Source organism: Micropterus dolomieu, linkage group LG19 (genome assembly GCF_021292245.1).
Source record: "Micropterus dolomieu isolate WLL.071019.BEF.003 ecotype Adirondacks linkage group LG19, ASM2129224v1, whole genome shotgun sequence".
Lineage (NCBI taxonomy): Eukaryota > Metazoa > Chordata > Actinopteri > Centrarchiformes > Centrarchidae > Micropterus > Micropterus dolomieu.
This window is the reverse complement of record NC_060168.1, coordinates 8,322,121-8,335,855: the sequence shown is the minus strand read 5'-3', so window position 1 is coordinate 8,335,855 and position 13,735 is coordinate 8,322,121. Positions and strand designations below refer to the sequence as shown.

The window sequence follows — 13,735 nt, the reverse complement described above, 5'->3', positions numbered from 1 at the left end:
CAGAGTTTTAGTGAGCTGGATCAGTAGCTTGGAACAGAAAGTGCGGCAGAGATGCAGTGATGGGAGAAGGGGAACCCTGGCAGCGTCTGCAGCCACAGAGTGAGTTGTGTGTCAATCAATAGCTCCTGCAGTGGCTGTGTTTTCAGAGGGAGCCAGCTCTAAACTTGCAATAACCTCTTTGGCTCACTGCCATCTGCCACTTAGCAGACAACTCCTGGAGCATCAAAAGAGCAGAGTGGTGCGGCTAGGGTAAGGTCGCTTTCACAGGGAAAGCTCCGACTCAAAAGGCACAATTTCAATTTAGTTCTCCAGCTGCTCTATTCCTGTAATTAATTTTCTGCTGGACGGTCAGACAGAGCTCTTCCTTCACATGAAAGAGAAATGAGGAGCACATGCAAATCAACATGCTTTAAAGGTAAAAACTGTCATTTCACAAATTCTGTTTTAATTTTCTTTCTGTCACTCTTATTTCTTTTCAGTATTGTTCAAGGATGATTTACTTTTGCTGTTACTTAAAGGGATAGTAAGTGATTCATCAAATATGTCCTCACGGTTTACTCTCTGTTTTATGTTTTGTACAAAATTTTTTTTTTCCTGCACAGTCTCTGTAAATGTAAAACAAAGAAAGTGGTGTGGATGTTCCCTACAAAATTGTTCCAGCCAATCAGCAACAGTTAGTTTTCTTGAACAGGGGACAGTGGGAGAGAGTTCTATACACTGGCACATTCAAACTTGCTGGACTTCAGGCACTGTGAAGAAGGAGAGATGGCTGAGAATCAGCCAAGAGGAAAAGGTCTGAAGAGTATAAACAGAGAAACAAATTGTATTACCAGGCAAGGGCGAAGGCGAAGATTTTGGGGGCAGAGCTTCTTATGGAGCACTGAAAGGAGGGGTGTATTTGTCTGGCAAATTCAAAAATCAATAATCCATCTACAGAATCACTTACTCTCCCTTTAAACCTGCATGGACTAATCTTTGGCCATGCTGGAGTAGGGGAAACAAGCTGTATTATTATCACCTTTCAAGTTAATACGGCAAACAGTCGCTAATTTACACTTTCAGCAGATTCAGAGCAACATTAGCATGCATGTCCATGTCCAATATTCACTCTCCGTGTAGCTAATTTTGTCTGTCTCCTGTGTCGTGCTGGGCAGGTGGTGTTTGGAGACAATACTAATGAAAACGGTAAGACAGAACTAAAACAGTAAAGCTGCAGGCCATATAACCAAAACAATAAGCTAAAAGGGAATTGCAGAGTCGAGTCAGTAGGTTCATCACTATGAGCAAGTTCTTTCACATTGCAAACTCATTTGATCCATTCTTGAATGTAGAACTATTCATAATAGCGGCTTTAGATTTAAGCATACTGTGTGTATTTATCAAACTAGTTTTAAAAATTACTAATATAATTTCCTAAAACAGTTGAGGTTTGAGAAAGATTTACAATGCAGTCAGGGAGACTGAATTTGATTGATAGCATTGTGAGAGCTCTGTTATGAAACCAACCAAAACATCAGCAATAATGCGTTTATGTCTCGCGTCAGCTCTTCTAAAGAAAATTGGATGTACAGAAAAGAAAGGATTGAATCAAAAAACACCAGCTCTGAAACCAAATTCCTGGATAGAGACGGACACTTTCTTTTACCAAAGTTGTCTGGGGTAAAAAGTGCTAGCCAGGTCTGGGGATTCTCATGACCATGTTTCAGCAAAAAGTGATTTATACGTGTAGGTGGAACCAGAAAACCTAAGGCTAAAAAAAATCAGAGTGGGCTGTGTTTAAAGTCTCCATTGCTGAGGCAGCTAACTCAGTGCTGTAGCCAGAAGGTCATCTGTGCCAGTTGTGATGGAAAGCCCAAAAAAAACTTACCAAGAACATACTCGAGATTGCTTTTTTTACTAAACATTTTCAAACCAAAAAGGAAATAAACTAAATGAATAATGATCATTTTATAAAATTAAACTGTGCAAACACAACCTTTTGTGAGAACACTGGCAAATCTCTACATTCATTTTTGGTTTTGAACAAATATTTATAGATTATAAAATTAACTGAAATCAGCTTTTTGTCCACTGAAGTCATACAATAATTATTTAGTGGGTGGATAGCAGATAGAGGGATGATTACTAAATTACCATCCTCCTACTACTACACTGTGCGTGGAGATACGCTAGGTGCACTTTCACAGATGGTTTCTTGTTCAGTTTTACCAAGTCAGTGGGAAACTTTGACAGGAGAAACTCCAGTAAAAAGTGCTTCATATGTCATCTATCCTCCAGAGCAGGCTGGGCCTGCAGACAGATGGCCTCCACACAGGCTGCATGGGGCTGAAAGACAATTAAATGGGCACCTAATCACTAATATTAAAGGACCATAAATTCCTATTAAAACGTCTGTTTAAAATATGTGAATGTTCAAACAAAATCCGGCAGCTGACAAAAATCACAGAAACTAAAATTGTTGTAATGTAATGTAGTAAATCATTTATTTAATTTTAAGAACATAAATAATGCAAGAATTGAGTCTTGATTTAAATGATCAGTGACCATTTCACTTTTGTTGTGACAAAAAACAAAGAACGCAAAACTCAGAACACAGTTGGTAAAAAAGGAAATCACTTATTTCAACTTTAGGGGAGATCGCAGACAAACTGAGTGGTAAAAATGCACACACACATATAAGGATGAACTGCACGGTCACAATAAACTACATAAAAAACAAGTGGGATGTTACCAGAATAAGTAAATACACAAATGTCATGTATTAACAGGAAGCAAAAGTTATATGGGTTTGTTATGACCGCTGGAAAAAGTCTTTCAAACAAAACACTGTTGTGGAGGCTGATGTAAACAAATTTCTACAAAAATGGAGTAAAAGCCCCCCCAACACAAAACCAGTCACTTTTTATGTGACATTACTCTTTTGCTAACAGGTGCTTGAAATCTTTCTACCATGTGGTTTATTCTGATTCACTTCATGGGCTGGTAGGTATTTGTATACAGAGCAATGATTTCACATAGAGTGTGTTGTCCCATCAGATTTGTGAGAAGATGCTTTGAAGCATCTTCTTGCACCGGGCAGTGCAAGAAGATGGCTCAGTGCAACTTTAATGCAGCTGTAGTTATTATTATCCATTTCATAATGGAGATCCTCATAGTGACTTTGACCCAGACACCACACCACAGACACTCACTGTCTTGAAAGTCTTTCAAGAATTTACCTTTTACCTTTCAGGTTTGCTGAGAATGAACAGACAAGGAAGTATGAATGGACAAAGAAAAAAAAAGAAAGACAAATTCCCCTCATAGAAACCTAAACTTCATCAACAGAAAAGCCAAGGAAAAACAAATCACATTGCTGGCCGCTGGCAGCAAATCTGCTGCCAACACCAAGAAGAATGACCACTATAATGATATTATCAAACTTGGTGCCCTAAAGTACTTCAGGAGTTTCTCAAACTCTGCAGAACTAAAGTGGTGTCATGTTTTCATTTTAGTGCAGAGTAGCTGATGAGAAGCAGAGGGCTGCTACTCTATCAAACATAATTGATCTTCACTATTAAAACCCACTAAGCATTCCATGACCCCTACAACATTCATTTTTATCTCTCAGAACAGAAAATCTATCACCAACCAAGAAAACTGATTAGCATCCATTTTAAAAAATCCTAAATCCTAAAAAATTACAATTAGAGGATAAAAATACATGAAAAAACATAAAGTAACATACGTTACATCAAGTGTTTTGTCTCATATGTCATCATAGCAACATAGTGGGCTACCATGACACCATTTTGCAGGTTAAAGATAAGCCAAGTGATGTGAAGCATACTGAACACTGACAGAATAATCTGAACGAGTGATGTAGATCATTATCTGGCTCATAAACTAGTTCCATCAGACAGTGTTTTAATTCTTAATTTTTAATTCTGTAAGATTCCTTATTCATCCGCAGAGAGATAAAAGCACTTGTCAACAGTATGCTGTCAATTTAGAAAAGGGTCACTTTGAGATCTGTGGTCAGCCACCTCACAGATAAAATGTGTCCTGCTTCTGATGCAAGGCAGCTAACCTGCAGTGATCCATATGCAGCGAGTGAGTGTCAGTGACCCTGTGTATTCAAATGTAAATCCTCTTGCTTGTCTTGACTTTTCAATGATGATCAGGACATTTAAACTCCATTTTCTGTGGGTATAGTCTGCGCTGAGGTTGTCCCTGTCAAGGTGAGTCACAGCAACAACCACAACAGCAGCAAAACAAAAGTGTGAACATCGTCTTGCATCACACAAAATCTATTCAAAAACACACTGGACAGCAGTGCTTTTTTTTTCTTTTTCTTTCCTCTTCTCCTTTCTCGTTTTCGCATCTGCTTCTCCGACGCCTGTGGCAGCTCGGGGGATGTCAGTGATCTTAGCTTCGGGCGAAATGCCGTTTCAAGGCAGACAGCTCATCAAGGTGAGTGACAAGTGTTGGGGCGGGAACCTACAAATCATTTTTTTGCCCTGAGTGAAAAGTTGCACACTGTAGTTTTAACACGAAATCTTTCAACTTGCTTTTTTTTCTCTGGACAATTCTCAAAGGGTAATGATGTAAGAACCACCAGGTTATAATCAGATGAGGAGCTTTGAAGTAGTCACAGCTGTTCATTGACATTACAGACGCCCGTAACTCTACAAAATAACAGCAGGAATGGATTTTCTGATTTTACTTTCCAAGCAATCAGCAAGATACTATGATAGTACAGTGTGCTCCATTAGAACAAGCACAGCAACACATTGTTTGCTCTTTTTGGCCCCATACTCCTATTGGTTTGGATGAAAGCCAACTTTGGTGGTAATCTTAGTTATTCTAAAGGAACAGATTTAGAAGAAGTTTAAACTCTGCAGTGCACTGCCAGATTCTGGGAAGTATGACTTTGACATCCAAATTCATATACAGGTAGATTCAGGTGGATAAGAAGAGGGAGGAAAAGGGGATTTATGTTCCTGTAGCAGAACTTGAAGGGTCATCCAACTAGAACGATTTTATGAACAATTTCCAAGTAAAATATAGAAAACAATGAGAATGTGTACTTAATTAGTTCACATCTTCTTGAAGCTGTGTAGTATAGGATTGTTCGTAGCACTGAGCTCAGTATTATTCACCAACTGCCTTTCATGTTCTGAAAATGTAATATATACCATCAGATATATTTATGGCAGTGATTTAACGGAGACCTATTAGACTGCATTTCCAGTCCTATATTGTAGTTCTGTGACACCTGTATGGCAGCGTAGCATGATTCAAAGTTGAAAAAAAATTTTTTTGTCTTAAGGTGTGTTCACACTGAAAGCGAATCCAGTGTTTTGGGCGGCGTGATTACATACAAAGTCAATTCAAAGAGGCGAATTCCGGCAAATTTGCTCTGGGCGGTGTGAAAGAGACGTTTGTCGCGACATTCGCTGGTTCGCTCGAGTTCAAATTTTTCAACTTGGGTGAGAAATTCACTTGATGCGATGTTGTGAAAGCCCATCAGCGGTGGGATGATCCAAACGTCACCGGTGGTGACGCTGTGGAAGTGTACGGGGAGCAGCGCTGCAGCTTTTGGACATAAACACCTGTAGTCGGTCTGGATTATGCTCTGACAACTACGCCGTTTACCCATGGGAGGATCTCAGAGTTAACTGCTTTTATTAAATTAGCTTTTTACTTCAGTTTTTGGGATAACAACTTGATTTACCTTCACCCGCGCTTCTCAGCAGCTAGTTTACGTGCACATCCGGTTCCACTGTTGTTAGCGTCGGATGGCACCTAGAGCTCTGTTGGACTACTACTTCATATTTATATAAAAACTGGACAAAACTAGACATTGCTTTGAGAAAAGAAAGCGAGGAAGTTGAACTACTTGGTGAGTTCAGAAAATATGTGTCTGTAACTTTATTCCAGCTATCGTTGTATGTTGTACTGTGAACAGGTTAACATAGCCCAGCTCGATCCGAACTCCATTCAGAAAACAAACATTTTAAAAGTTCTTGTCCTTGCTTGCTGACAGACCTGACAAAGCATGAATTCATATGTCTAACAGTCTAATCGGCATCATAATGTAGTTATTTCGGCATCAGTTTGATCCGTTTATTGCAATTAAATCACAGCAAAAGGTTTACTTTGGGTTCATACAGCTGTAGTATTTGCGGCTTGTGTTTATTCGCGTTGTGTGTGAACACTCAAAATGTCCAGTGGTCAAACTCGCGCGAGTAAAGCGAGGCTAATATTAACTTCGCTGTCAGTATAAACACACCTTTATACTGGCTCTTCATGTAGGCTTTCATTTCAGCCTCAGTCTCTTTAAGCTCCCCCCCTCTCAAAGCCAAGTCTTCTGATTGACCAAGACTTGAAGCATGTTATCAGGCTGTTGTTGCCGCTGAGCGGTAGAACGGAGCCGTTGACAGAAAAAGCTGTTGAAAACAGAGCGTTCAGAACAGGAGGAAATCTGAGGTTTTGGTTCACAGGGATTTCTTTGAAATACTTTCACCTCATTACTTGAAGCTTGGGCCATGTTTAACATGAACATCCAACATTGTAACATAAGTCATAAAATATGGAATAGCATAATAGGTCTCCTTTAACACTGACGGAATTACTACTACTACTACTAATAATAAATTTTATTTGTAATGCACTTTACATTTAAAACAAATCTCAAAGTGCTAACTAACCTGTGTATTATATGCCAGTTTCATCAAGTATTTGATGATTTTACTGATTTTGTGCAACAACAGAACTACAGCTAAAGATGATATAGAATAAAAGAATAAATGAATGTATAAAACAAGAAAAAGAAAAAGAACTGTATCTGGTGGTGTTTATGGGCTGCAGACCGCTAGTTGACATTACATGCAGTAGAAATGTTTACCTAGACACTAACATTGATACTGAATTAATAAAATCTCAGTTAGAGCTAGAGAAAGTAACTAAACATGATAATACATACTGTATAATGCACTGTGATATTTCCTTTCTTTTCCTGGCTAACTTCAGTATGACCAGCATAACATTCTAGTTGTCTGGACTGAATTGTGAACTGACTGGCTGGTTGAAACTCTGGTTAGATGTCATAGGTTGCTGTAGCCGCACTTCAATTATACAGAAATCATATATGGGAATGATATGAATACATTTAGGTCAGTAAAAGATTTATAATGTTAGTAAGTCGATACATTTGAATTTTTGTTGGGACATGCATCTAAACAGATGGCTAAGAAAAAGAAGGCCCAGAGTTCTACCTGCTCAATTGATCTGAAAATATCCAAAAGCATTTTAGATATATGATGTGCTTAAACAATGCTGTTTGCCAAAATCTGAATCTATAAGCCCAATCACCTTAATATCAGTTTGTATGTTCACATACACACATATATCTAGTGCAGCTTTGTGTCCAAAATGTCCTTAGTAAATGGAGGGTTAATTACTTTTGAGAGTGAAAATTAATAGGGGAAAAAAAGATTACATAATATTTTACCAGAATATTGTAAATGTTCTGAAGAGAAATAATAATACTAATAATACTTCTTGAAAACTTGTATTTTTAAACCCCCCTGCACCTCCATTTTACACCCACACAGGTGTTTTCACTTTGCTGCCTGATTTCCTCTCCGGACCGTGTGGGCAGTTACAGACAATGCTTGATTGAGGTCTGCTGCACCTGTTAGGCCAGGACATCCTAAAAATTTATAATTACTCTATAGCAGTTTGACCTGTCACAGCAGGAAAAGCACAGATGTTACAAATTACATTAACAATGTTCTATTAAAGTGTCCCAGTAAACCTGCACGCACATTACGAGTATCTTGAAACTGAAGCAGCTAAATGGAATTCAGCCATCATTTCCTTTTGTTATTAACACATGCTATTCCTACAGTGATACGTCAAAATTTCTTCTGTGAAAAAGGTCTAATGAGTTTGGTGAACTTGTGTGATTCCCGGCATTGCTCAGCCCAACATCAACATGAGTTCTTATCAGCCAGAATAATTGAAAACACCTGTGAGGGTGCAGGTCTTTACTAAGCTGTTATCAAAAGAGTTTAGCTCTGTGAGAACCCAAACATCACGTGTATACATGCAGCCAAAACATCAAACTCTGCTTTGTTGTCTCAGTAGCCCTGTTGCTCACCTGAGGTAATATAAAGTATGTATATGTAAAAAAAAAAAAAAAAAAAGAAAAAAAAAAGAAAAGTTATTCTCTTTCAAAAAGCTTCTTTATGTCATTTCACTTTTATTCATCTGCAAACATTTTCTCCTTGGAAAGAATAAAATATTTAAATAGTCTGCTCAAAAATACATTATAGGTGCATTCTCAAAGTTTGTTTTGCAAACCAAACGTGCAGAGTCCAGAGGAAGGACGCTTTCTGAAGCATCTATTCACATACTGTGAACAGATCAGTATCCTACAGAGTGTGGGAAAACATATTCTAGTGTGTCTCAGTCTGAAAGTCTTACACACAGTGGTTAGAGACTGTGCCCGACCCTTTAACTTGAGGGACCCCCTTAAGATGTGTATTTGGCTCCCTAAGACTTACTGGAACTGTGGCTTTGCTCCATTGTGTTGAAGAAGAGACAGACTCCTGCAGTCAGCAGCAGGTGCATGGACTCATACAGTAATTTGGGAGAAAAGACGCTCCATATGAAGAGATGGTACCGCAGGACAGTTACCAGCACAATGTAGGCTGCAGCTGGCACGGACCTCAGCAGGGCCAAACAGTAGCAGCCATGGCCAACTGCAGCCGAGCTCCTGCAGAGAGGAAAAGTATTCATCAGAGAGCAGGAGAGCAATGCAGAGAGCAAAGCAGGCAACTGTGAATAATAGGCAAACTTCCTAAACAGCAACACAGAAAAGTTTATATGTGAACCAAGGGTAGCCTAAGCTGCTTTATGTTTTCTAAATGATGATGTCAAATCGGCAAAGCTGCAGATTGTTTGATGATTCACAGTGAAGGCAGTTTTTTCTTGAACTTACGCATGTACCCAAGAGAAGAGTCTGATCCAATTATCTTCTCACAATAATATGGATTGCTGGCAAACTCTGATAAAGAAGTTAATGACTTTAAAATCTGCATGATGGGGGAGTGTGTGTGTGTGGGGGGGGGGCAGTGCGAAGATTAGGAGATGATGATGTGAGACCAAAACACACACGGATACACAAAGACTTGGGTACACTAGACTTTATCTCTGAGAACACGCTGAAACACACTCGTAAATTAGTACAGGGATCTTGCCCATTTAAACAGGCAGAGTCCCAGCTGAGGGGGAGGAACTTCAAGCCTTGTCCCAAGACAAGAGAAGTAGGAGACATGGGAATTAGTCCAGTTGGAGGTGGAAATTTAATGAAAGGGCCAGTTAGAAACACACACAACAATGTTGATTTCGATAAAAATACACACAGGAACAAATGTGTCCAACCCTAACAATAATCAATAATGTGCTTTTTTGAATGCAACAATTCAATAAGAAGGAAAAAGAAAATGTGCATTTTTTTTGCTACGCTGTCCTGTTTTTAATAAACCCAAGTCTTGTTTTTGGAGTGTTGGACGTCATTTAAGTCAGTTATGATAACATTTCATTAGGATGAGCAATGCAACTGGTCAGATGATCAGACAGATTTAAAGAGACACCCAGTGACTACAGTGATTTAGGATATCAATGCCATGAAGTTGGGGGACTCACAGGTGACAGATTGGAAAAAACAATGGTCATATTTGACGCAGCAGATGCCGAAATATCCTGACTTTTAGTCTCCTAGCATGGCTCAAGCTCCAAAAACACTGGATCCTACACTTCCCATAATGCAACTGAATATGGTCTTTTGTTAAATCCTCCCTGCCTGATAAACGTCCAGGTCTTTCAAATGCCATGGCCCCAGTTTGTATTGTTTGTGTCATGAATTTGTAGTATGCAGTATGCTCAAACTGGCGACGGCCCTAATAGACCTACTTTTAAATCCGTGACTAGCAAAGCCGCCATATCCTCAGATGAAGAGAAATGAAGATGGTGAGCACAATATCATGGAACTGATACTTAGAGGAAAATGTCACGAGCCGCATGAAATAACAGCCAGATAAAGACACTTTGCTCAACTTTAGCTTGATGTCATTTATGTGTTTTAGTAAACTGAAATTCAGCTGAAGAAAGAAGGTGGCCCTGAACACAGCATAAAAAGCGCAAAATGAAGGATAAATGAAGCGCTGACTGAGGAAGATCCCACCACTCCAAATCCTACACCAAAACACTAAAATAAGAGTTTGATGGAAGGCTACATTGTCCTTCAACACATTGTATTTCAGTAAAGCATTTCACTTTCGAGCTCACAAAGCAGCAAGCTGCACAAAAGATCAACTGTCTGTCACAGTCTCCACTTGTGCTTTTTCAAAGCTCTCAACAAAAGGTAATTTCAAAGAGCCAATGCAGCTTCTTGGAAATCAAGCACACAGTGAAAATAGCTTAACCTGAATATACTTTTTTATTGTTTATATTTACGTCAGAGTATAAGACTTTAAGAGACAGCTTTAATGATGTCCTCTGATTGGCCGGTTTACAATGATTATGTGCACTAAAACAAAGAAAACATTATGTTTAAATTCTGAAATTGCTTTAAGTAGAGTTTGACTGTGTCAAGGGAGACCCGTTGAAAGGCTATTGATCAAAGTCCATTTCCAGTACTTGCCTTGTGGTCGAGCTGCTGATGGTGCAGAGTGAATTCTAAATGAGCTACTGTATATGAGCCTCTTTTAGAGTTTCATTCGTCACAGTGTCTCTTGAGTGCACATTCACACGTGGGGTTTCCGTTGAAAGCACTGATAGGCACGCTAGGAATAATAATAATACTGTCATGCAGTATGTAATGTTTGGAAGCTGGATTTAATGTGATGTTAGCTTGATGTTGGCATCACAGAACAAGGCTAAAGTCCCTGCAGTGGCCTCTAGAGGCTGCAGTGAAAATGTCATGGATATCTGGCTAGTGGTTTTGGGGATGTATTGTCATTGATGAAACCTTAGGTCACAGGGACACTGATGGTAGGGCTAAATGAAAGGTCGGGAGGTCACCAACATCAGTCATTCTTTGAGGACCTCAAATGTCCACATCAAATTTCATGGCAAGCCAGCCAGGAGCCATTCTGGACCAAAGTGTTGGATGGATGAATGGATCAACACGGTCATCCCTAGGCTCTGCCGCTGGCAGCATGGAAATTTTAAGATGAAGTAGAACTTTTTAATCAGAATCTGTCTGGACTACTTAAATGTTATATTCAAATGTGGGATCAAAGATTATTAAGATTATAAATCATACACAGGTATATACACCCTCTGCAATGTAATTTCAGTGAGACCATTGTCCTAACAAAATTACTTATTATTTCTTTACGTAAAGTAGAGACTTTTTATCACAAGGCTGCAGCCTTAGATATATCATTTCATTTCTTTTACTGGCATTTAAACAACACAGAGTAGGCAGGTTAAACAGACTTCTTCTATACAAATACCATCCTCTGTCTACATAAAACAAGCATTTTAGTTTTGGCTCCATCAGCAGGGCAGCTGTTGCCCAGCCACAGACCTCATCACTCAGCACTGTGCAGGGGCCTCATGCTGAGGGGAAGCTGTAGATATTGGCTACATTCACACACATACAGCAACCCAGCTATTGGCCTCTCTCCAGTTTAGGTCTTATGCAGGTTAAGCTGTTTACATGCATCTTTGATACCCTGCAAGCGAGTATCCTTGTTGCTATGAGTAAACCAATTAAATGAATATTTCTGTGCAACTGTACTGTCCCACCCACAGAGAGGATTTCAGAACGAAAACGTATAAAAAAAAGAAACAACCAATACTCAAAAGTAAAAGTGATGATGCTGTGCAGCTGCGCTTCAAACCAAATAAGAGAGCAGAATGTTAAAATGAAATTATACCACAGGGCAGTGGTTTCCAACATTTTGAAGGACAAACACCTAAAGCTCCATCAGATGACCTCAAGTACCCTTTTATTGGTACCACCTGTCATAAAACTATTAATGTATTTATTGTAGGACAACTATTAATTATTTATTTTTAGTGTTATCATTAAAATAATGTTTTCATAAAAGTGTCAGTGTTTGGGTTGCCTTGATCAAGTTGGAATTCACCCCTAGGCTCTGCCACATGGAGTGACGCTCCAGCTGGACGTTTCAACAATTTCCATTACTCTTAGCTTACTAGGTAAACTGTTTATTTATAAGCTTTATCCAACTATTTAAACGGTTTATCTATTCTTTTAGCTAGCCATTTCAGGATGGTTAATTCATTACCTTTAGCTATTTGAACTGTATATCCAATTTATTCATTCCATTTATCCGTTACTTATGGTTAACTACTTCAAACTTTCTGCTCCAAGGCTAATTCGTTTTCATAACTGACTCAGGTTGATGGTCAGTTTGCTGGTTATAGTTATGAAGATCAGCATAACACCTACTAATTTGAAATCAAATCACAACTTTATTTTTCACTTGAGTTTTCCCACGTACACCCTGGCAAATGCAGAAGTAACCTTGGGTTACAAACAGCCCTGGTGGGATATCACTGCCATAGCGTGACATTTAAACTGACGCTTACCTGTGTCTCTCTGAGCTTAGGTAGCAGATGAGGTGACATGCCCAGAGCAGGGGCCCTGCGTAAGTGCTAAGGGCCGTTAAGAAGATGGCAGGTGCTTCTACATAACTTTCCAGTCCAACGAAGCCGACTGAAATGTCGACGGTGGCAATGTTGTTGGAATTGCCCTGCAGGAGCACAAAGAAATCTTATTTTAGCATCAACAACGGCACATGAGTTTACAGACAAAACAAGTACACAAAGATCTGTGGGTGAAGCTTTGTAAGCATTTCAGAGCTCTAAAGAACTGGTCCTCTGCTTTATCATCATTACTCTGAGCTTCTGGCGACTTCCCAGTGGCCCAGTTGTTTGTGTTTTCCAGTCCCTGACCAGAGCAGCACACACACACACCGCTTTCTGTCTAGAGCTGGACTCTTGTTAGAGCCACTCAGGCTACTGTGTAAGTGTGCATGTGTGTATGTGCCAGCACACACATTCTGCTTTTTAAAAGGGGTGTTATTTCTGGCTTATTTAACTTTGTAACCAATTTCCAGTATCTCTGGACCAAACCAAATGTGCCTGCAGTGAACTTGCAATATTAAACTTTGTAACCTTGTTTAATTCTCTCTTTTAATCACACTTTAGAGGATTATCACTACAATGCAATCATTGTAGCCACAATATAAAGGGTATTTGGTTCTGCAAATGTAGGATGTATTCACATAAAAAAATGTGCCTTTGTTCGAATGTATTAATACAGTGCAACTCATTATTTATGTAGTCGTCTCATCACAGCATGTGAGGGAATCATCATTAAATTTTTTTTAAATTATAGAATATAGAAATATATAAAGTGGTCTGTCAGATCATAAAGTAAGCAGGTTGAAATGTGTATTCAGTTCAAATCAAGTGACAAAAAGGCAAAGTAATCCATCCACCTCTGAGACGCAGCCTTCAAACAAATCAATCAACCTGAGCCACTGAACAGCACCTCGGAGAAACGCCGCTGCGCCTGCTCACATCTTTTCCTACAAAGCTCAAATGGGCTCATTTACAGTTTTTCAATTTGTAAGTGTTTTACTTAAATTGAATTCCCTTGCGCATAACAAGTGATAATTACATTACAGAGTCATTGTGACTGCTC

At 39.2% G+C, this 13,735-nt stretch overlaps 1 protein-coding gene across 4 annotated transcripts in view; it reads right to left on the bottom strand.

Annotated features, from left to right (window-relative positions):
- Nucleotides 1–8,212: 8,212 nt before the first annotated feature.
- Nucleotides 8,213–13,735, bottom strand: part of pigg (phosphatidylinositol glycan anchor biosynthesis class G) — a 60,274-nt gene continuing 54,751 nt past the window's right edge. For all 4 annotated transcript variants that reach the window (XM_046030676.1, XM_046030679.1, XM_046030681.1 and 1 more), the window contains 2 exons: nucleotides 12,616–12,779; nucleotides 8,213–8,764 (listed from right to left, as the gene is read on the bottom strand). In XM_046030676.1, coding sequence (XP_045886632.1) covers nucleotides 8,542–8,764; nucleotides 12,616–12,779 — 387 coding nt within the window. In that variant the 3' untranslated portion in view covers nucleotides 8,213–8,541. The remainder of the gene's footprint in view (nucleotides 8,765–12,615; nucleotides 12,780–13,735) is intronic.